Here is a 24,506-nt window from a genome sequence, read left to right as displayed (position 1 = left end):
TACATACAGCACTGATGTTACCTGTCTGTCATGGGTTTGGAGGGAAAGTTCCATCCTATGGGGAGTGGAAGGCGGGACATCAGGAGGAGGGGCTGTACTGTATATATATGTGGAGCTTGTGTGGAGAGCTGGAGAAGAGCTGAGAGAAGAAGCTTGAGTGGGAGTCTGTGTGTCAGACAGGGTACTACTGTGTGTCAGTCAGTACCAACCTGATAGGTTCAGGTGTCTGTATGGTTAGCCAGAACTGATAGGTTCAGGGTCTGTGCTTCAAGTTAAGTGTTCTGTGTGAACCAAACTGTGTGTATGCATGATTGAGACTAAGCCACGTTACTGTATCTTATTCACTTGATCCTTTTATTTTTCCCTGTGTGTTATTTAATAAACCTTGTTCTTTTATTTGTTTAAAAATCCATCCCTGGTCTGTGTGACTTCTTATAGGGAATGGTTGGTGGCAGCTTAGTGAAACTGTGGCATATCCCAGTAGGTCTGGGTTTGTCACATGCATTTCTGAAATTATGCCATGATCCACAGAGAAACCTTTCTATATTTCTGCGGAAGAGCTCCCCCAGTTCTACAATTATGCTAGTCTTTTGGTACCTTTTTAACTTGCTTCCAATACTGTATAGGTATAATCCTGTTCATTTAAAAAAATCTAGTTGATAAATATGATTGCAAAGCATGTGTTTTATTAACACATCCACTGACTTAAAGCCTTATTCTCTGGACTGTAATTGAAAATTCATGAATTACCTATTACGTTTTTAGATCACAAGTTTGTCACTATAAAAACATGAAGTTAGGCATGGTCATATAGTGCTTTGGAAACCTGGCCGAGCTCTTGAAAAGTTTGGTTGTTTCATTTTAATACCACCTTTCTCCCAGTGAAGGGATCTAAGCCAGTTCACAAATTTCATTAAAATGCCTATCAATTAAGAACACCATTAATTCCTGCATTAAAAAGAATTAAACATATAAAAGTACTAAAACAATCAGTTAAAACACATTGAAACATATATAAAATTATAATGTGCAGAACTGAAAATCAAAACTCTTCACTATCCAGCCAATTGTTAGTACCCTGTCTAAAAAAGAATCGTCTTCACCTGCCAGAACTGTTTGACATTGGCATGGGCAGCTTCCGTGAGTGGTGGCATTTTTTCAGTTAAGGTTTTAAACAGAGGTTAGATGGCCACTGGTCAGGACTGTTTTAGTTAGTTTAGTTACAGATTTCCTGCTTCAGCAGAGAATTGGACTCGGTGGTCCTTGGGGTCATTTCCAGCTCTACAGTTCTATAATTCTACAGTCTTCTGACATTATTGTTTTTGCAGAAACACAGCTGCATGAGCTGAAGGATCAAGGACCTATAATTTTTTTATCTGAACAATGTCAGTGTGGGAAAGTATATTTAACTCCCCTGTAATGATTTCCCTCATCTACAGCTAGCTCGAGGGGGTGGTGGGTTGGCAGGGATCAACTGTAACAAGTAGAAATAAACTTGTTAGGATGCAATCACATGTGCCAAAAGAACCCCAATTATATTGATTCTGTTGTAATTTAAATCAATTCTAAATTTGTGTGTATATGTGTGTGTATATACAAAAACACACACACACATTGTGTGTGTATGTGTGCATGCGTGTATAAAATATTAGGGCAGCGGGGACCCAAAAACAAGATGGAAAATTAGTTGTTTTATGTGAGATGTCATGTATAGCCTACAGAACTGGTACAAGTAGCAAGAAATGTACCGATTGAACTGACAGCATATATATACCATGTGAGTATACATACAGTGGTGCCCTGCTTAACGATTACCCCATTTAATAATGAAATCACTTCACAATGTGGTTTTTGCAACCAATATTGCGATTGCAAAACGATGATTGAATGGGTTATTTTTTTATTTCACGATTTTTCGCTTTATGATGATCACAAAACAGCTGATCGTCGGGTTTCGAAATGGCTCCCCGCTGTTCAAAATGGCTCCCCGCTGTGCTTAGGATGGATTCCTCGCATTACAGGCACCAGAAATTGGCCGCCCTATGGAGGATCTTCGCTGGACGCTGGGGTATTTCGCCCATTGGAATGCATTGAGCGGTTTCCAATGCGTTTCAGTGGGCTTTTTAGTTTCGCCTGACGACGATTTCGTTCTACAGCGATTTCACTGGAACAGATTAACGTTGTCAAGCGAGGCACCACTGTATATATCAATATTTTAAAAAGGAAAAAAAATGATTCAAATGATCTGTATTATTAGGCCCTTAGCCAACTGAGTTAGGGTTTTCTGGATGACAGGACGGTAACTCAGTTTACATTTTCTTTAAACCTAAACTACTCATTTTTTAAAAATAATTCCTTATAAAGGTAGGGTAAGGGAAGGGGCAGGTGGAATAGGGGTACCCTTGGAGGGGGTGGATTTGAACGGATACATTACAAATCAATGTTTTTCATAATAATTCTATACTATGAAATATACTAGTAATAGTCCCACATATCAGAAAGAAATATAAACAGTGAGCGAGAAAGAAAAATCAAATTCAGACAGATATATTGTTATTATAATTATTGATTATGTAGCTGATAGTCTTTATCCATCATTTATTCAGTCTCCTCTGCAGCCATACAGATAACTATATATAAGTCAACTATTCTATCTACCTTGTAACCATATATATAATTGTGACCAAATTTTCCAATGGTCTTTTTTCTTTTTTGCATCTAACTCAGGGGTCTCAAACTCAATTTACCTGGGGGCTGCTAGAGGTAGAGTCTGAGTGAGGCTGGTCCACATCAGACTTTCCGCCAAGCGGAGCAAGAGCCCGAGGAAGCTGCCCAGGAGTTTCCTTAGCCTGGATGGGACTCCGAGGAGGAGGAGGGGGGCCCAAGCCCTCCTTGGTGGCCACGACTCCCTCCGGCTCCTTCTTCACTACCACCACCACCAGCAGCAGCAGGACGGAGAAGGGAGGGAGTGCCAGCAACTGCCTAGCTGGGGGGGAGGAGGGCATGACATAAACATTTTTTTAAAAAACCCTCACAAAATCGCCTTGCCAAGGAGAAAAGCCGCCATCGGCACCCGTGAAATTAAACAGAACAGGGGGCCCCCCATAGGTGTTTTCAGGCACATGTGCATGCGCGCGCGCGCGCAGCACACACACACACACACACACACACACACACACACGGAGGTCCAGCAAACTTCCTCTGAGGGCCCCCCTCAAAAAAAGGCGTACTCAGCAGCAGCAGCTACCCCCACCATGACAGAGGAGCAAACTTTGCGAGGTGATCCCAGGCAGCCTCCAGAGCCAAGGCAGCTGAAGCAGGACGTAGAGGAGGAGGAGGAGGAAGCACTGCTGTGTGCTGAAGTGGCCGCTGGCTAGGCTGGTGCTGGGGGTGCTGAGAGAGATAGAGAGCCACAGAGCCACTTCCCTGGAAGAGGTGGTGGTGGCAGCTGCTGTTGGCGGTGCTGTTGGAGGCACTCTTCAAGGACAGTCTGGGAGCGAGCTCCACTCTCAGGCATTGCTCAGCGGCGGCTCAGGCGCTCAAGGAAAAAGGGCTGGTAGTGAACCTCGCTCACCGGCTCTCCCCCAAGACAGTGCCTCTTGCACCCTCCATCCGGAACTGCAGCCTGCCAGCCGGTAGACAGGCGGGCTGGATGGCAGGCTGCAGTCCCGGATGGAGGGTGCAAGAGGCACTGTCTTGGGAGAGAGCCCGCGAGCGAAGTGAGGCTTTTTTTATTCTTGACAGTAGAGGACGCGTGGGCGCTTCGGGGGGCAGGCAAGGTGGGGGGCCGCAAACTATCATCCGGCAGGCCGCAAATGGCCCCCGGGCCGCATGAGATCCCTGATCTAGCTAATCTGATAGTATGTCCATTTCTGCGGTTTCAAGGATTTTTATCTATCACTTCATCCATTTGTGGTGTTCCCATACCCTTAACTTCACCGCTTTAATGGCATCTGTAAGACCCATTGCTATAAGTATACTGGGGGAAAAGCCAATTTTCAATATCTCTTCTGATATGTGCTTCTTCCACTCCGACTGAAAAGAATCTAGTAGGATCAGTGGAGCCAAGCCTTCTAATGAAAAAATCAGTTTAATCCAGTATATCAGCATAAGGACTTTAGCCTGTGCTTTAATGGATTTTAACCCGACCTCTAAGCGGAGAGCCACATTGGAAGTACAAGGTGGGACTCCAAGGATGGCTCTCACAAACTTGGTCTGAACAATCTCCAGAGGTCGTAAATTAGCATAGGCGAACAGTTGAGAACCATAAAGCATTTGTGATATAGTCCTGGCCTTGAAAACTTGTAATACCGAAGGTACATGTTTACCCCCAACAGTATGAAAAAATCTTGTTATTGCCACAGTATTTTTCTGGGCATTCATTGCAGCGTGGTTTACATGAGTAACCCAGGATCCTGAAGAGTGAAAAACTATGCCAAGGTATTTATAGCATGCTACTTGCTCTACAGGGTGACCATTTAGAGACCATTTGTGTTTTATTCTCCTTCTACTCACCACCATAATCTTGGTTTTAGCATAGTTAATTATTAGTTGTTCTTCGTTACAGTAGGTGGAGAAGGATCTCAGAAGTCTTCTAAATCCCACGCACGTAGTTGACAATAGAACGGCATCATCAGCATAAAGTAGAGTTGAAATTGGGCGAGAGGCAAGTTTTGGTTGGTGAAAGTTGGGGTTACTTAAATTTCCAACCAAGCCATTGATATAGAAATTGAACAATGTGGGGGCTAGTACGCATCCTTGTCTCACCCCATTAAGTACAGAGACCTGGTTGGATAAGATCAGAGGAGGATTATGTGCAGTGGCTACTCTCTGACAGTACCCCTTATATTACTAGACAAGTGGCCAAATTCTGTGCTGCAGCAATGGTTATTCGTAAACAGATGTTTGGGTAGGTGATTTTAGATCGACAATATAATATTTTTAATACAACACTATCTGTGGTTTTATCTATATCAAGGATATATTATGTTATTAATTGGAAATAAGGGTTTGTTTTATCATGTTTTAATGGAATTTTATTACCCTGCTCGACTTTCCTAAACAATAATTGTATGTATCTATTTTATACTGTTCTGGTTTTACTGGTCTTTGACCGTAATAAAGTATACCTACCTACCATTTGTGGTGTTCTAGGTTCCTTCCAGTGTTTCGCAAAAACTATTCTTGCTGCTGTTATAATATGAATAGTTAAATATGATTTTTCAGAGTCTACTATATCTGGCAAGATATTTAATAGGAATAGTTCTGGTACCATCGATATTGAAGTTTCTAATATCTCTTGTAGCATCTGATTCACTTTACTCCAGTATCTTGGGCATCTTTGCACATCCACCACATGTGATAAAATGTTCCTTCTTTCTGTTTACATTTCTAACATATATTTGAAATCTGGGTGCTTATTTTAGCCAGTGTTGTGGGGGGTCATGTACCATCTGTAGAAGATTTTGTATATATTCTTTTTAAATACAGCAGATTTAGTTAATTCTATATTAGTTAAACCTAAACTATTCACTGAGCAAAATCCTGTTAGATTAATTTATGCATAACCCAGATAGACACCCCAAAAATACTTAACTTAAACTAGTGGAATGCTCCTCATCCTCCTGCTTGGGTTCCGAGTTTCTCTAGGGCTCTCTTTTGCCCTGAGTTGGGAAGCCTTCAATAGTTTAAAAAAATTGCTATCAGATTGCTGTCAACAGGATTGGGAACACCAGTGACAATCCAGTGGTGATTTTTAAAATCTATTTAAACCTACCCGTCCCCACCATCCTGAGATTCCCAAAAGCTCCCCAGGATAAAAGAGAACCTCCTCTCTTTCCTATCTTCCCCAACATGCTTCTGCCTCTCTTTCTTCCTCTTCCCTTTTTTATTCTCCCCATTTCCCACCTGATTAGCACTCTCTTCTGTCTTTTCTTTTATTTCCAGTTGTTGCAAGCCTCTTTCAATGACTCCTGTCTCTTCTGTTTCTTTCATGACCTGAGAGACGGATGGTACACCCTTCTGAACACTGTCCAGGTGGCTCTCCATCTTACAGTGAGTGATAACAATTACTCCCCCCCCCCGAAGTGTTACCTTTCTGCTACTTGAGAAAAAGACATGTGTAGATATATCTTTAGCAAAGGTTGTATTCATAGCTGGATGGTCAAAAAGGGGGGATATTCCCTCACTTTCAAAATTGTGTCAGTATGGTTAAAGTGGGCATTAAAGTCAGTTAGAGCAGATATATCTACACAGAAATAAGCCCCCCCCCCCCAGGTTTCAACTGGGCTTTATTCCGGTTAAATGTATATAGAATTGCAGCCTTAATTAATTATGATTATTTGTGATTACTTAATATGCAAGTCCTAAGCATAGGTCATCATGACAGGAACTTTTGGAAGTAATTAATACTTACAATCTCCATAAGTCAGAAACAACTTGATGGCACATAAAAATAACCCTTACAAAGGTGAGAGAGTTTCACAGTGTAACCTGATGCAACAATATTTGTAATCAACTCCATTTCTATACTTTAAAAAGCCCAACAATTAAGTCTATGCATGTGTGATCAGAGGTAAGTTCCTCTACATGTAATTTACTCCATATGTAGGCATCCTTTGCAACTAAATATGTCCAGAAATATGTGTTTGAATAACGGAATGAGTAACAAGGAAGCATATCTATACACAGGAGTAAAAACAGTAGGTGTGATCCAACAGCAGTAAAGATGTGTGTCTGATTGTATTGGGAAGAGTTGTTTGGCAAGGAGCCATCTCCCTCTGAATGATCCTTCTGTTTGTCAGGGGGGAAAAAACCACCACCCCCCAAAGTAGCAGCTCTACATCTGAACCAAAAAGGTCCAATTTGGGCATGGATCAGGGTTGGGCTAGAGCACAATTCTGCATATATATCATGTGAACATCAGAAAATAGATCTCACTGCAAGCTGTCCAGAGTGTAGTCTATTTCCCTGTATGTTCACATCCACAGTGGGATTTATTTCTGAGTAAAGAGCTCAGAGGGACTTCCACTTGCCACTGTGTCTCCAGGAAGAAAAGCCAGCTTAGGTGTCTTTGGACAAGTGCCCCCAAAAGAAAAGTGAGTAAAATCCCTAGAAAGGTCCACCATAACTCACAATTGACTTACCGGCACATAATGATTGTTCCTCAGTCTGCATCAGTTTGCACAGTTAAGCAGCTTGGAAGGGATCCTTTTATGTTCTACATTAGATGCCACACAGAGGTGCCTCATTTATCCGCTGAAACTGAATTTTGATTCCTTGGGACTATTAGTCTGGCCTACCTGGGAATCATCACGTTGTAAGGGGGAGGAAATGGAGATGACAAAATGCATGTGGCCGTTTTCTTCTTTTCAAAGTTGAAAATAGGGATGCAGAAGGAGAGAAGTAAAATAATGGACAAGACTTTTCTATTTTTTTCCTGATAAATCTTTATTGTAGTCACCTAACTAAAACTTATATGATAACTGCATGTCAACTCAACCCTTTAAAAATTGGATCTCAGACTTAAAACTTAGCTGAATTAGATTTCAGGGCGCACTGATAACTAACGAAATAGTTAGCCCTTTTCTAACTAACCTTCCCATTTCTGTGTAAGGAAGGAGACTACAGGCACTGCGCCTTGTATTCCACTGTAGAGGTGGAGTGGGAAGGAATCTCTTACATTAGGGATCTCTAACAAAAGTTTTTAGTACAGAACGAAAACATAATCTGCAACTTTCTCGGAAGGCAGCTGTGCCTTTTAATGTTATGTAGATTATCTGTCAAGCTCAACCCAACATCATAAGATCATTTAAAATAATTGGGCCCACAGTTAAGGATAGAACCCTCCCAGAACAATGCAGGTTTTGGTTTCACAAAAACAAAAGTAATAAAATGCAGGTCCTTGAAATAAGAGGAAAAATATGAGCCATTTTATGTAAGGATTTTAAGTGACAAGTTTCAAGGCTTTTATTATCTCATAGTTATCTCTTTTCAGTGATCTCCCAGACTGCTTGTCTCTGACTGTTTTTAAAGTCAACAGGAAGCCTGTCCTGTCTGGGACAAATTATTACTTCCATCCCAACCCTACCAAGAGGTCCAGAGACAGAACTTTCTGTTGTTATGACATAAGTGGGGAAAACCTCATGAAAATAAGCAGGTACAGTTGATACAGGGAATATGGAGCACACATACCTATCCCACGCAAACACACTGATTTCCAAATAGTCAATGAAGATAAGGACAAGTTCTAATAAATAATAATGCAAAGGTGTCAAGGTTTTAATTTTATGTGTTTTGAAACTGATTTCATTTTAAATTGCTTTAAATGTTTTATGCTTTTAAACTATCTTACATGGCTCTATAACCTGCCCTGCGATCTTTTAATACAAGTTGGGGGGGGGGGCTAGAAATGTTTTGACTGCTGGATAGCTCAGTGGTTTAAACATCTGGCTGCGGAACCAGAGGTTGGGGGATTGATTCCCTGCTGTCTATCCTTCTTAGGAAAAGAGCCAGCTCGTGTAGCCTTGGATTCCAGGGTGTCCCCAGAAGAAAGGAATGATAAACCACTTCTGTGTATTCTCCCCCTGGAAAGGGTCACCATAAATTGGAAGCAACTTGACAGCGCACAGATGATGATGATGATGATGATGATGATGATGATGATGGCTTCCTTTATTGAATGAATCCATTTCATGTTTGGTCTTACTCTTTTCATACTATCTTCTATTGTTCATAGCTTTATTGTCTTTTCCAGCATGTCTTCTTTTCTAGTGATAACCCTAAATTACAACAATCTTCTGAGTTTGGACATTTTAGGTGTCACTGAGGCTTGATTTGATGCAAAAACAAATCACTTGTCTTCTAGAAACCCATGGTCTCTTTAATGCTCTCATCTAACAGCAATTTTGAATAAACTGATTTTTCTTGCCTCCCATTTGGTTTTGTTCGCTCATTCTGGTGCCAGCTCCTGGAGCCTTCCAACCTGCATTGTGCTGCCCAGTCTGCCTGGTTGCCAGATTCAGGAGAGAAGGCATCATGGGGTGAGTGGGAGAGACATCTCCGCAAATTCCGGTAGCTTGGATGTCTGTGTGTTATGACATTTTTGTCTTTGTTTGCTTTTATTGGTTTCTCTCTCTCTGAGAGAGAGAGAGAGAGTCCCTGTTAGACTGAAATTTTTTACAGTTTTTTTGTTTATTTGCTGTAGATTTATTGTGTTAAAGATGTATATTTTAGTGGGGTTTTAAAAGAATTTTTCTTTCTCATGTACTGTTTGCCTCCATTTGGAGTGGATAGAATGGGCACAAACCGTTGGTGGTTCGGCCTGGTTCATTTACTGCCCCAACAGGTGTTTGTCGGTTTGACACCCCGGCCCCTCTGGTGGGCGCCCCCTCAGGGGCAGTGCCTGGAAGAGGCAGGGCAAGGAGAAACTAGGTGAGAAGAGACTCCTGTTCACCCACTGCTACTCGCTGATTCTTTACAAAATGGATTGGTAAGGGATGAGACAGCTGATCATGCGTCCCTAGTGCAAGCCATTTCTTTGAAAGATGCATTTCCCTCTTACAGAGGTTATCTTGTGCAATCTTGGACACTCACTGTGGGAAGGATGTTTTTAAAATTGTGTTAAGGGAGAAGTAAGGCAAGGGAGCTTTCAGCTCCCAGCTGCACACTTTGAATCTCTGCCATCATCTTTTAAAAGTTCATTGGGATTCTTTAGCAAATTAAATTCTGCACAGAGATTTTTTTGGCATTATATAGTGAATCCAAACTAAATGGGTAAGCATACTTTGTTTCTGTAGCAAGCTAGGTTCTCCTAGATACTTTAATTACATATGCAGACCACAGAGATTTAGGCACCTGGCTGCAGAGCCAGAGTTTGATTCCCCACTGGGCCTCTTTGACAGGGGCTGGACTCAATGATCCCTTGGGTTCCTTTCAGCTCTATAGTTCAGGGATGATGATGATGATGATGAATTACATTTTGTAAGGACTCATGGCAAGACATAGGCAGATACACTGAGCATAGAGTTCTTACAGTTAAACTGTTTTTTTGGTTCATCCCAATGAGTAGTGTGTTAGGAGGCAGCATGGCTCCCCTACATCCTTAAAATAAGAATAGTTGTGATAGTAGCACAGTAAACGTTGGCAAACTTTGTAAACATTGAAGAAAAGCAGGCAGACAAAGTAATGTAAGAACCATGGCAGAGATCTAAGTCTTGCATGTTCTATTTGGAAATCATATGAAGAAAATGCTTCACATACAGAAAGTCCCAGGTTCAATTCCTGGCTGTTCCAATTAAAAGAATCCTAGAACTGCACAATGAGACATCCAGTATCTTATTGTGCAGTGGATAGAGTGATGGGCTATGACTCAGGAGACCTGGGTTTGAATCCCCATTCAACTGTGACACTTCATGGGTGGAATTAGTAGCTCAATTTAAATGACTTCAGGGAGCTTTGCTGTTGTAGTGGTATCTCGCATACTTTCTAAGGCAGGTTACCCAAATGTTTATCAAATGACTATGCCTGACATCCTGTTGCTTAGCATAATAAGTTGCATTAGAGTAAGCCCGTCACAGAGGTGAGTCAATTTCTCTGTAAGTTTCATTGATTCAATAGGCCCACTCTGTTGTGACTTATGACACTAAGCAACAGGATTTCAGCTAATGGTACAAATTAATTCTATAAAACAGTGCAGTCTGCCAGGGGGAAAAAATGCAGCAGGAAAAAAAATGTATCGACTGAGATCTGCACCGATATCTCCTCTGATTATGAGATTGTTATTTCTCTAAGAAAAAAAAAAGGATTTAAAAATGTCTAGATAATTAGGATGCTCCATGTGATGTTTGACAAAGGGGAAAAAAGCAGCAGACCAAAAGGGCAGAGCAGGGTCGCGGGACTAAGAGCTGCTCAGAGACAGGATATTTACAGAGCAGCCCTCAGACATTAACCCATAATAACTGAAATGTAACAAACTACCAGAAGGCATGCAGATGTTTTAGCCGTGCTGCCTGGATTCCTGAGTACAGGCCTCAAAAGCAACTCTCCCAAGATCTGAAGAAAATATAACCCACTATTTATTTCAACTGTCTAGAATTTTGTGTTACATATTGTGATAGAATTGTGCAAAGGGAAAATAGGCAAGAAAGTGCTCCACGGGCTCCTTTTCATTGTTAAATTTGCTGTAAAATTAGTTCCACCTGTACCTACTTATAACTAAATGTTATCTGATTTTGGCTGGTATTTCACTTCTCGGTGCAGGAAATGGGCAAAAAGATAAGAAGCAGGAAACCTCCTGATTCATTGGGTTCCTAACTTAATTTTAAGCCCTGATTTTGCCAGCATAATCAACTTCATATTTAGAGATCCATTCCTCAGTGGGTATTGGCCCGCATATGTAGGAGTGATCCCAGATTTGGAATGTAGTTTTGGATTTATTTGGCTGAAGCTTCAGCAGGCAAGTTGTGTAGAACTCAGATACCCATTATTCATTATTACTTAGCTTATGCTATCCCACAGACTTAGGACTGGTCTGATATTGAGATATCCTTCTAGTCCAGTGGTTCCCAACCTTGGATTTCCAAATGTTCTTGGACTACAACTTCCTGAATTTCTGGCCAGCACAGCTAGTGGTGAAGGCTTCTGGGAGTTTGTTCGAAAGCATCTGATGACCCAAGGTTGGGAACCACTGTTCTAGCAGCTTGGTTTATTCACATCTGAGCTTTCGCCAAAGAAGACCTTGCCTCTCTTCTGAGGATTCTCTGTGTTTATGTGTGTGGCTGTCCTCTGTCATTGCTCTTTTCACATAGCGATTTGTAGCCTGAAAAGGAGTGTCTGGACTATGCACAGTGGCTCTCCACATGATCTGGAACTCTGAGAAAATAAGGGTTTCCAGTTGCATGGAGAGGTAACACACACAGAGAATGTTATCTTCCCCGAACTATTGTCACCCTTGTGAAGACAGTGATCAGAGAAAGGGCAGATGTAGCTTACTCCATCCCAACAGGCTAACCTTGCCCCAAAGATGGAAATAAAGCTTGTCTGGTGACTTTGTCTTTTACACATGGAGCCCTCACCACATGATTTGGAACCAACATTGCTGATTACATGCAGTATCTCCACAGGTATTGAAGGGTCTCCTTTTCCAACGACCACCCTCCATGGTGGAAGGGCCAGGGCTCATGTGGTTTTACTCGTGTTGATTTTAGCTCACTTTGTGTACATTTAAATAGAACTTTGACTTTAGATAGCTTGAATACTAGGGAACTATAGAACCTCATATATTCAAATTAGTACTGAACCAGATAGCTTTCACCTCTTAGGATGATTATGCAATTCCTACTCTCCCCTGCCCCCTCCCATCTTCAAGGATACAAGGACAGGAATTTTATGATCTAAGGATGGCATTAGATGTATCCGGGCCTCTGAGCTTTCTTTGGAGACGGAGGGCTTCTGCCTTGGCACTGGCAGGCAGCATGAAGCCTTAGAAGTAAAAATACTGGGAGGGAGTTTCCCCTTGGACTTTTCTTGTTCAGGAAAAAGACGACCTCCGTCTGCTGCAATTCAAGAATGGTTTTAACATTCCTTATTTCAAATGATAAATGTCCACCACCTTATTTTTAAATGACGGTTCATGATTCTCATTCCTGTAATTTTGGATAATTTTGCAACTTCAAACGGATTTTTAATTTTAAAAATAACAAATCAATGAACAAATTTTTAAAAGATGTAAAAGTGACATTTTAGCATTAATGCCAATATTTTAAAGGGCTGCACCAGGGCCCTAGATTAATGAAGTCACACTGGAGTTCTCGGTCCAGGTACAATCCCAAAATAATCAACATGTCAAGAGTCACCAGAAAAGAAAGAAACGAGATAAGCCAATTCTTTCCTTTTGCAATAATATTTTTAATACAGCATTAAACTGCTATAATACTAAAGGCAAGTCATATACTATCCAGCAAATAAGGCACGTGTCGGAATGCCATTTTATGGACAATGCTCAACAGAGGTCTGACAGTCTTTTAAACACCCAGTTAACCAGGGTCACCCCTGGAGGCTGGGTTAAGTCTTGCTCCGCTGAGGCCCATGTCCATAGAAATGTTATTATTATTATTTTTAAGCTGTACAAATTAATAACCAGTTACAGAACAGGAAAATTATACAACCGAAACTGAGGGAAAAAAACCATTGGGTACAGCTAGTTTTTCTTTAAATTCATAAGTAATGAAACTAATCTAAATCTGCAGAAATTAATAAGATTAGTCCTTTACAATGTAGTGACTGATGAGCTTAATAACACATTGGAAGGGAAGTATGTGTCCAATATAGAACTGATTTCCCATTTTAGCATGGCTTAACAAACAAACAACCTTAATATAATGGAGCTAGGTGAAACCATAAAGGATAAGATGCATATAATATGTGTGCATGCATATTGTAACATTTTATGTTTTCTAAATAAAATAAACACAAAACACTTAAATCAATCCAACCATCTCTTGGTCGTGGCCACTGATTGACACTATGGTTGTAATGCTAGCATTTCAGTGTAGATCTTAGTCTGGTGATTTTCCAAACGCCTATGATGCTGTCTCCAACCACCCTGGTGTGATAATGCACAAAATAATAACAACATAATGATGTTGCAGTACAGTAGGACTGCAGCATCTGCAGGGGATCAAGCCAAGGTCCCCCCACCCCCATAGATGCCAAAAATCACGGATATGAAAACCCTATAGTATTTGTATTTATTTTGGACTTATTGGACTTGTATCCAGTTCCCTCTAGTGGCCAGTTCCAGCAATATACCTTGGAAACACACATTTCTAGGTTTTTCAATTTAATATTTTCAGGCAGAGAATATCTGAAACCATGGGTACTGATCCTGTGGTCCTACTGTATTTCTGAAACAGGGTCTCTTTGAAACTTTTCACATATGATACAGCTAACAGGTTAATCTAGATAATTTTTAAAATTCTCAAACACTGGTTTGTCGCATTTACTCGTTCTATTTTTTAAAGTATCAGTTTTATGTAAAAAGTCCTTGGGTGTGCACCTAAAAAACATAACATGAGGAAATACTTACATCATCCATTTTCTGTTCTATCCATTTGCACAGGAGTTCCAGCTATGCCACTATAATACTGTGTTGAAGCATCAATCATTATAGCTCTGTCATAAGTAGATGTTTCAGGATTGGGCTATTAGTGTGTCTTTCTCAAGATCATAAAGTGATAGTGTATCTAATTTTTACCAAATCAGTCATAACTTCTCTAAAAAAAAGGCAGTATTTTTCCAAAATACACATATAAATAAACTGAGTAAGCACATTAATATAAGTTCTAAACCTGAATAATATACTGGTTACTTAATACTGATATTTTCATCCAAAGGACAACAACAATGACAACAACAACAACAACAACAACAACAAAAACAACAATATGGCTTAAAGAATTGCAAGGGTTTTTTCTTCTTGTCAGAATTATGTACCAACTTTCATATAATATTCTATGTAGACAATATTTCCTTCATAATGTAGTTCTGTTGCATACTTTATACAGACAAAAGCATTGTAAAAAAAACCAAAACAAAAAGCAAATTCCTTCCATAAATATTTTCTTGAGGATACACCCTTAATTTTGTATAATACTTATGAAAACTCTTAGCTCTGTTAGTATTCTAGTAGAGAACCAAGGCCCTTTTTTTGAAAGCTTCAGAGTTGTAAAAACACTTAAAAAAAAAACCCAAACAGAACAAACAATAGTATTTTAAAGGCCCTCAAATATATACAGAAAAAATGGTTACTGCAAAGAGTTTTCAGATAATAATTCAGTATTACAAAGAAATATTTGTAACCATTGAAAAATTTTAAACACCTAAAAAGATATTCCAAAATACACACACATTATTAAAAAAATGGAAAGGAACTCTATGTCAAGTATAACTCAAGATAAATACACATCTGCAAGTAAAACTGTAAAATATTTTATAACAGGGATAAACATTAATACCAATTGACTATATCTATTAACTGCACACGATTGTCCCTTTGATATTCATCCTAGGAAAACACAAAACTTCATTTGTATAGCTATGGATTCAGTCAGCTTACTGAGTGCTGCAGCCAGCCAGTAATATTTCCAGAGGCAGTGGTTTTTGTAGACATAAAACAGATAGGCACTGAAATCCTGGCTGAGCATAAAATACTGTCTTAAAGAATGACATGGCATGGATCATTTCCATTAAGTTTAAGTTAGAACAAAGTTTCACGAGGTTTACATTTGCAGGAATTAACACCTGCATTTGCCAGAAGTCTGAACCGACTGGAGAACATTACTAGGCACAATTCAGGCAAAATTAAATGCTTCTGAGTCCCACTGATTTCAGCAGATGCTTCATAGAGAATCAGTTTATCAAGACCAGCACTATCTGTTCCGACTGGTAGCAGCCTGCCAAGAAATTGGTTGGAGGGCTTTCCCCCGCAAAAACCCTCTTTCAAGTGGGGACTAACCATAAATTCAATCTATCGTCTTGCTTTGCAACTATACATTTTCAACTCTGGCCTATCCCCTTCATGCACTTAACTCTACCACGGAAACCAATAGGGTGGTAAAGTGCTTCATTTTGGATAGGTAATGTGCATGAATCAATTTTTGCATGTATAACTAAACCCAAAGAAGAGTAGGGCCACCTTATATGATAACAGATTTATTTCAGATTGTGCTTTCGTGGACTACAGTTCACTTCTTCAGACACACTGAGATCCACAAAAGCCCACACTGAAAAGAATCTCTTAGTCCTTAAGACACCACAAATCTTTTGTTTTTCTTTCTGCTACACATGCTGAAACAGATTAACATGGCTAACTTGTCAATCACTTCCTGCACCTAAATAATCCTAAAACTATCTTAACACCATCCAAACCGCATTCATAAAAATCACATTTTAATGTCACTGGGACTTCTGAGTACATAGAATTAGGCTCAAATAGGTTTAATTCAAATGGGAGTTACAAGTGAATGCTAATTGGCAGTTGGATAATAACTTATTTCCTATACAAAATGTGGGCAGGGGGAGACTAACATACACACAACTGTATGTGATGGATGATTTGAATGTTTATGGGCTGGGAAGCCCAAGTCCTCTGTCTCTATACACAGGTAAAAATAAAACAGTAGGATTGTGAGAGTTGTTGGTGACCGCAAGATAACAGTCAAATTGCTTCCAAGGACTTTGTGTGTATTTCCAAGTGTCCTCTGGGGCTATTTGAATGATGGAAACCTTCCCACAGCAAACCCCTGTGCCATCTGAAAAGCCAATCCTGAATGCTGGGACCCCTCATGAGCAGCATCCACCATACCCCATGACATTGCCATCCAAAATCAAATTTTGGAGAGCCTTTGGATGCAAAAGGCACCCATATGGGGGCTCTTTGGATGTCAGCCTTGGTATCCCATCATACAGGATATCAAAATCATTGCTTCATGCACTTTTAAAATTTTTAATTTCATTTTTTCCCCATTCTTTGTGATATAATGTAACAAATTTTGTATTACTTGTACAATTTAGAGGTAAAGTTGTGAATGCCCTTCTTCTAATTCAAACTTTGCAATTTAATTTTTCCCCATTTTCCCTATTAGATCTGTAGAATACAAGAGACTGCTGCTAACATTTTATAAGTGCTCAGATACCATAGTCAGTTTAATATATGGCTCTATTTTAATTACATTTCTTACATTATCAGTTCTTCCTCAGTGAAACAGAATTAGCAATAAACTTCAAGTTTTCAAAAGCTACACCTCACCTTTGTATGGCCAGTAAAATAATGACCATCCCACTGTTTGCACACTTATCCAGCAATGAAACTGGAGGTCATTGAACAATTCAGAGGCTATCTTATTTATTTACTTATAACATATTGCCCCAAATGTATCTTACTTTTTGGTTCTTTCTTCCCTTGACTGACAGCTTAATCATGTAAACAACAGAAAGAAGTTCAGGGTTGTTATCTCAGGATATCTCTTTATGTAAACAAGAGTTGATGCCAAAAGGATCTAACCCCTTGCTCTTCCATTGTCACAATGGGTTGGATGCAGACTTACTCAGAGAGTAGATGCACTGACATCACCGGGTTTTATGTGTTTCATGACTCCACTCTCAGAACGATCCATGGATCCAACCTAAGCTCCTCAAAGAATCACTGAGTCACCCATGAATTTAAAATTCTACTCCTAAGGCTAAGATATCAAAATCCATAATACAATAGGCATAGTCATACATGTTGCACTCATTTATTGAGCCTGAAGAACTTTTTTTAACTTGGCTAAGTGGATAAAGCCATTTATCAGGAGCGGGCAGATTACAGAGTTCAAACTGACCACCCGTCACTCACTATGGCCTAATGAAACCAGCGATGTTAATTGCCACGGACTCATCAAAATGAAGGCCATTTGCAATTCATGGCCTGCTTAAGAGTTTTGAAGAAAATGAGATGAATTTGTGCTTTCAACAACATTTTGCTGCGTTCACAAGAAAGGATACTATTGGAATTGAGTTTCTTGCCTCTTAAGGACTTGGGAAAGAGCACATCCTTTGAAGACCTCTGTTGCAGACAGGCTACCTGGAAAGCTACAGCATATCTGTGTATAAGGCAATGTTGACTGGTTAGGGTGGGAACAGGAACAGGCCAAGCCTCCAGAATGAATGCATAGGTAAGCAGGGAAAGTAAATCTGCCAAATATCTCCCTGCCTGGCAGCTCTTTATCATATCAAGTAGTAGGCATGAGGTGAACCCCTAAAAGCATTATGTCCTCGGGCTCTCTTCAAAACTCTTCATTGTTAATACTGATAATCATGGCATTAAAAAAAGTTTACAGTGCATAGCGTGGTGTCTTTCTTCTTGGTGCCCTGGTAAGGGCAGGATCTAGTTCAAACACAACCCTGTCTTGCCAAGAATGTTAGACTCTAAACATCCCCAGGGGAGATCATATTAAATGAAGAATATCTGCATGCCAAATTCACCTGCAGTTTGCAAGTGGTCCGTTTAAATTTGCGATCACTATTTTCTCTGTGATCCTCAATTCATATGTAACATAGGAAGAAAAGATGCTGTCTTAATCTTACTTAAGTGAGCTCCCATTATGTGTTTGCTTTGCAGTAAGACTTAATATTTAACAGCATAGGTGGCTCATGACTCGGCTAAGGGGGCACCCCCTTTAACTTGGTCCACAAGCCATACCGCTTAATAGATTTGGTGCAAATATTATATTTTCCCTAACTGTACAGTAATATTTTGGAAGACAAGGACAAAGGAAGGTTTTCCAAAGCAATTTTCTTTACATGTGCAAATGAAGTCCCTGTGGATGAGCTATATCATTGGGTCTTTATTGGGAAATTAGTACAGTTGGACATTATTTTGATGAAATCATCACTGGATTTAGGAAGAGTATATACAGCAAATATGCTTTTTGGAGAATCATTTTCCCATTATTCACAGTAAATTTACCCAGGCCCACCCTGTTCCTCAATATTTGTACTGCCTGCAATGACCTGCAACATAGTTTAGGGTGCAATTTGAATTTGCGGTCCAACATAGCTTGTAAAAGCTAGCAAGGCCATTGGGGGGGGGTCTGTGAGCTGCAGGGAACAAAATAGGGGGTAAACTGAAGTTTGTAAGCAGTGATGAAAATAAGTTAATTATACTTTTTTTTTGGTCCACCCTTCTGTCTCAACTCCCACAATTTTCTTCTGCCATTCTGAGCTCAAGAACAATTCAGATGTTTGGTGGTGTCATCAGAAGACCACCAAAAAATCTTTGGCATGTTAGTCCACGAGGGGATGACTAATCTGGTTTATTCAAACCAGCACTGGTCTGTTCATGATGATCATAAGGACTGTCTTCATGCAATGACACTGTTGGGACAGCGTATGTGATGGGTGTGGTATGAAAAGACAGTAAAATGATGGATGCCTAGCCTACCAGCTGGCGAAGCCTCATCTCATGTCATGAAACAAGGAAAGATCTCTATCCTATAGAAATGAATGGGTCAAACTGCAGAAGAGGACATGAGAAACTGGATATGACCTAAGAGGATATAACAATTCTGGCAGGGTAGCAACCAGAGTGGGGGCCATTGGGGGAGGCAGGGCAAGGCAGGGCTAGCTTGATATAAGATCAAAGTTGCATTTGTCCGGTTAGCTACATGAAAATATTGGTTTTGGCTCAAAAATGGTAGGAAGTGTTGCTTCCACTTGCATAGCAAGTACATAGAGAAGGAGAAAGGCGAAGATAATCGCAACCATGCGACGGTATTGGTTGGCAATAGCCTGCAAAAAATGATTTAAAAGAATGTATCCTGAGTGCACGTACTCAGAAGTACATCTGCATAATTCTGTGGAACCGATTTCAGAATAAGCCTGTTTAAGATTGCTGTTTAAGGAAGATAAATTTCTAATTGACCCTCCCTGTTCTACCATTACTTCTCCGAGCAAATCCCAACCTCAGACAATTATTCACTTGTTCTTTTTCACCCTCAGTCTCTGTTAACTGAATGTCCACCAAAAGCCTCATCCCAGTGGTCCTAAAGGACTCTTAGAAAACAAGACACCAGACAGAACTTTCAGACCAACCTTAAAGTCAAGAAAAGTTAATATTTCCGCCTTCTTCAAATCTTTTTTTCCCCTAGCTCAGCCCTTGATGCATTAGAAAAAAACATCTTGCTTATGGTACTGGCTAGAACTCTTACTGAGCATACTATCCATTTTGTCTACTGTCTGCAAGACCCACTAACACAATTCACCTGTATCACCATGATTTTTATATACCTTTCTTGATAAGCAATGCTGTTTCACCCCGGCAGGATACTGTAGCTGTGTAAACAATCAACAGAAACCACATTAATTATTCTATCATGAACACGACATGGCACAGTCCAGCAAGAACTGCTCTCGCACAAGTCCCCAGCCTTTCCAGCGTATTTGCGTGGGGTTGTCACACAAGACTTGCATGAAAGACTGGAGGCTGTACCACAGCAGACTTTGGCACCTTGTGCCTGACACCGGTAACTTCTGCTTCACACACACATATATAAAACACACTGTAGTCCTATAAATACAACTTGCATGTATAAACATACACAGGAAAAGGGTTACATTCTATTAAAAGTAAGGCATATTATTAGTTTATTGATAGGCAATATTGATTTGTGGGAGGGGCGGTTCTTGTCAGACATTTTTCCTTCCTCTTCCTTTTGACAGTTGTTTGCTGCCAGAGAATCTCAAAAAGTGGTGGCGAAGCTGATCCGGGAGTACGTTTATTGCACACGGCGGCAGTAGTAGCCCAACACTTTGCATTTCTCACAGAGGTGCTGAGGGTGTTCTTTACTTTGATCAGAAACATCCAGACCGTCAGGCTTTTCCAGGGGTCTCTGCACAAGGAAGATAAGCACAGACATTACACATTCCGGCCAATAGTAACAGTTCACATTTCGATCCCTGACTCATGCGAAACGGCAGACTATTTTATAGATCCAGGTCTAAAACTTTCACAGACTGAAGTCTCCTGGTTACAAACTTCCAAATTGATCATTATCGTGCTCATACGTTGTATTCTTCAAACCCTCTATAAAATCCCACTCTGCTGCCTTACTATGGTGCAAAGGTGACCCTGGTTCGTCAAAGGTTATGGGCCAAATCAGGATTAGCAAATGTAAGGACTTCAAATGCATTCTGTTTCATGGCCGTTTGTTGGCTGTGTCCTACCTTCAGTATCTAAGGGGCCTGTCTGGACCAAATGTTGGCCTCTAACTGGCCTGACTAGCAAGATGTTAAGGCTGAAAGAGAAGCCTGTCAGGGTCTCATTGTGGGTATATTAAGTTTCAACTTGCTACAAGAAATAATTGAAGTTGCCCCTCCATTTGTTCCCTTAATGGACATCAAATGTTCTGCCAGCTATATGGCTCTGAGGTGAAAGCATTTCAATCTAAGTAATGCATCAAATACATTTAGAGCAGTGGCTAAACAAACGTTAGTCTAGCACTATGGTTGAAAGGCTTTACTTGTGCCATGAAGATGGTACCACACAGTTTCCCCACAAACAAAATATTAGAATCTGGCCAAAACAGAGAGGAAGTTGAGGGTTAGTTTATCATGTTCGTTGGGAAGTAAAAATTAAACTCAGTCTCAACCAAACTCAGTAGATTACTTTTTGGGAGTTCCTCCAGATTGGGTACCATATCTGTAACAAGGAGATAGTAAACCTAGTCTACATCACAGAAGTACTGCAATGGGCAACAGGACAATGTGTAAGTATCTGTTACTAGTTATATTTGTGTCTACGAATGCAAATAGTAGTGATGTAATGAATCACACCTACATTATTTAAGTGTAACAAAGCACACCAACTAGTATTACAAAACTACTTTAAAAGGACATTTTAGGGGCATTTTAGGGACATCTTGACAGAATTTTCTCAGCTTTATTGCCATTTTCTTACCAGTCTAAGTGTCAAGGGAACTGTTTTATGGTTCTGTCTTTTTATAAATATTTTCAATGTGTGCAATGTCAGAATTGAACACTAAAGGGAATCAGAAAATATTTTCCTCTAAATTTCTGTCTTGTTGGTTTCAACACAACAAATTACATACACAAATGCAGCAATAATTAGAATGACAGAAATCTATCTCCTGAAAAGTAATGAGCAATGCAATGAATTCCTTTTAGTATTTAGGGCAACTTTATGGATTTCCTATACACTCTAAGGTCAAAGCGTATGCCGGGTTCTGTTGAAATCTTTGTACGATCAGAGTTTGCCACACATAGACTTGGATTGTCTTGGATAAAAGCCAGCACTTTATACACTTTGCTAGATATAGCTACAGCATCAAAACAAAACAAAAAAAATACACAACTAATGTCCATCTGCTCCCTCCCAATACCACTGTTGCCTTAAATTAGGAGCAAGAAGTGGTTTGTGTCCTGCATACATTCTCAAACTCAATTTTGATGATCCCTGGAGACCACAATTTTATTAGTTGTTTTTTTTTTAAAAATCAGGACAATCATGTCTCTAGAAATCCCCAGAGATCATCCAAGTCTCCATCTTCCTTTAGAAAATTAGCATTTTAAAAAATGAGCAGTCTGGCATGAACTCTCTCCACTCTTCTTTTGTAAGCCTTAAATCAATTTTTCCAGGGTTTGCTACAACACGGTTCCCTATGATTTGCAAAATACACACTCTGTACAACAAAATATATTAAACTATGGTTTGATCACAGCTGGGAAGTAATAGTAAAAAAATGATGTGGTTACTAGCCATTTGTTACTTTTTGGTAACAAGAATAGAGTAGAACAAAGAGAGTGGTTACATGCAGGGGAAAACCTATATTTGAGTCAGGTTTAGCATGTTTGAAATCAGTTTTTGAAAAGGGGACTGCCTGGCTGGAAGCTTGGATTGTTTTGACAGGGAAGCATGTTTTTTTGTTGGAAAGCCAAGTATTTTACTCGGCTGCAAGAGGGTCATTTATTTTAAACTGCTTGTGAAAACATTTTATTTTCAGTTGTTTTGGCATATGTGAATGCCTCTGTCCATGTAAATTGTGTCTGTTGGCTTTGCCACTCACTAGTGTGTCTTCCATGTTCACTCTTCTCCACCTCTGTGTGCGTGTGTGTATCTCCCTCCTTTGTAAGCCTAGAAGGGCTGATCAAAATGTCTGGTCAGTTTCAGCCCCCCCTGTGGGGGGGAGGAGGAAGGGGGGGTTAAGGAAGAGAAAATCAGCCTGTGCACCAGTTTAACGGACTGGAATAACTAGGTCTGAACTGAGCCAAAGGAAAAGGGAATAAGGTAATTTTTAGAATGAGAGGGAAACAGTTGCAGACATCAAGTAGATGGCTCTGTATTGTTTCTCATTACATACAGTGCCATTGACAGAACAATGCAGAGCATTTTGGAGTCCTGGATCTGAATGCCTTTGTTCTTTAACATTGAGAGCACCAGGCCCTCTAGCTAGACTTTAACCAGCTTCATGATCTTGGTGGCAGCCCTTAAAATGTTTTTTTTTCCTTCACCAAAGCAAGAATGTGTCAAACAGCACCTTTCCAGCTTGCTCCTCTCACAGTCCCTCCTTGCAGTAGCCCCAAAATCTTAACTACAGATAAAGCTTTTACTTTATTTATTTATTTATTTATTTATTTATTTATTCTTTTAAAAAGACATAACTGCAAAGTGGGATCACCTGTTTGTTCTCAGCCAGTCTACTTCAAATACTTCTCATCAAAGCAAAAGTACTGTTTGAAATTACACAGTATGTTTGAGATGGATGGGGGAAAATATCAGAAGCCACAGGGAAAGAACAACTCTAAGGAAATAAGAAAAGATGAACTACATTTTAAAAGTCAGTTAAAAGGGACACCCTAGCATGCTTCTTCATCTCAGTATCTGCATAATTAGCTTATTTACTGAACTAGAAAGCTACAGTGATGAAATTTTGAAGGAAAGTGAAGGATTTTGCCCATTTGCAATGTGCAACTGTTCGGAGAGGCAGTTCCCTTTTCCTTAAAAAATGTCCACCTTTGTTACTCCATTACAGAAGAACAGCTGAATTCCCTGCTTTCCGGGCACCCTTCTTCCTCCCCACAACTTTGTTCTGGCAGTTGTTGTGCTATAATAGACAAAATGGCCCATGGGTGTTCCCTCGGCCCACCACAGCACAGTGTAGCAGAGGGAGTCCCATGCAAAGGGGCCTGGGGAGAAGCTGCTCTGACAGAACTTGAGAGAGAAAGACAACAGTGATTGTGTTTACTGATACAAACCAGATTTAAACTAATTAACATAAACTCTCAGGGATATTTTTCCCCCGCTTGGAAGTACAGCAAAGGATTTTGGGAATGCCAAGAGTTTCTTGGACCACAATCAGCAACAATATCTTCTCTCAGATTTGTTTTTCCCATGCTTTCTGTTGATTTCAGTTTTTTTACTGGCCTGCAAGCCATTTAGATTTCAGGAATGTTATCATTACCAGCACATTACAACATACTTGTGGAGGAAAGATACAGGAAACACAGGAAACCAGGTTGCTTTGGGCTAGTTGGAGACCACAAAGCAATGCTTAGGCTGCCTGCCTTTCGTGAACTGTTGTTGAGGGCTTTGACTTCAGAAACAGCACATCTGTTTGGAAAAGTGTAAGGTTATCTAGGACTTAAATCAAAATATCGCTGGCAAGCAAATTGATGTTTTGTGAACATGATGCCCATGACCCAAGGCTGTAGTTGATCTATTATCTACAGTAGGTTTGCGAATTGAAGAGAGCCCTATTAATATTAATTTATCTGCCAAGTATACATGGTAGCCATGAGGAAAATGAGAGTAATTACCTCCTGATGGAGGAGCACCTATTTGCGTAGAGCATGGAAAAGTTGATTTTTTAGACTACAATGCCCACATTTCTCTAGCCAGCATAGTTGCCAAAAGATAAAATTTCCAAGCTGTGCTTCCAGAAGCACCCCAT

General features: G+C 40.1%; 1 protein-coding gene across 1 annotated transcript in view; it reads right to left on the bottom strand.

Moving 5' to 3' along the window:
* Positions 1-12,882: 12,882 nt before the first annotated feature.
* ZCCHC24 (zinc finger CCHC-type containing 24) overlaps positions 12,883-24,506 on the bottom strand; it is a 172,056-nt gene continuing 160,432 nt past the window's right edge. The window contains exon 4 of the mRNA XM_020802541.3: positions 12,883-20,429. Within this exon, the coding sequence (XP_020658200.1) occupies positions 20,316-20,429 (114 nt within the window). The 3' untranslated portion in view covers positions 12,883-20,315. The remainder of the gene's footprint in view (positions 20,430-24,506) is intronic.

The sequence above is a fragment of the Pogona vitticeps genome, chromosome 3, assembly GCF_051106095.1.
Source record: "Pogona vitticeps strain Pit_001003342236 chromosome 3, PviZW2.1, whole genome shotgun sequence".
NCBI classification, from domain to species: domain Eukaryota; kingdom Metazoa; phylum Chordata; class Lepidosauria; order Squamata; family Agamidae; genus Pogona; species Pogona vitticeps.
This window is presented reverse-complemented; position numbering and strand designations above follow the sequence as displayed.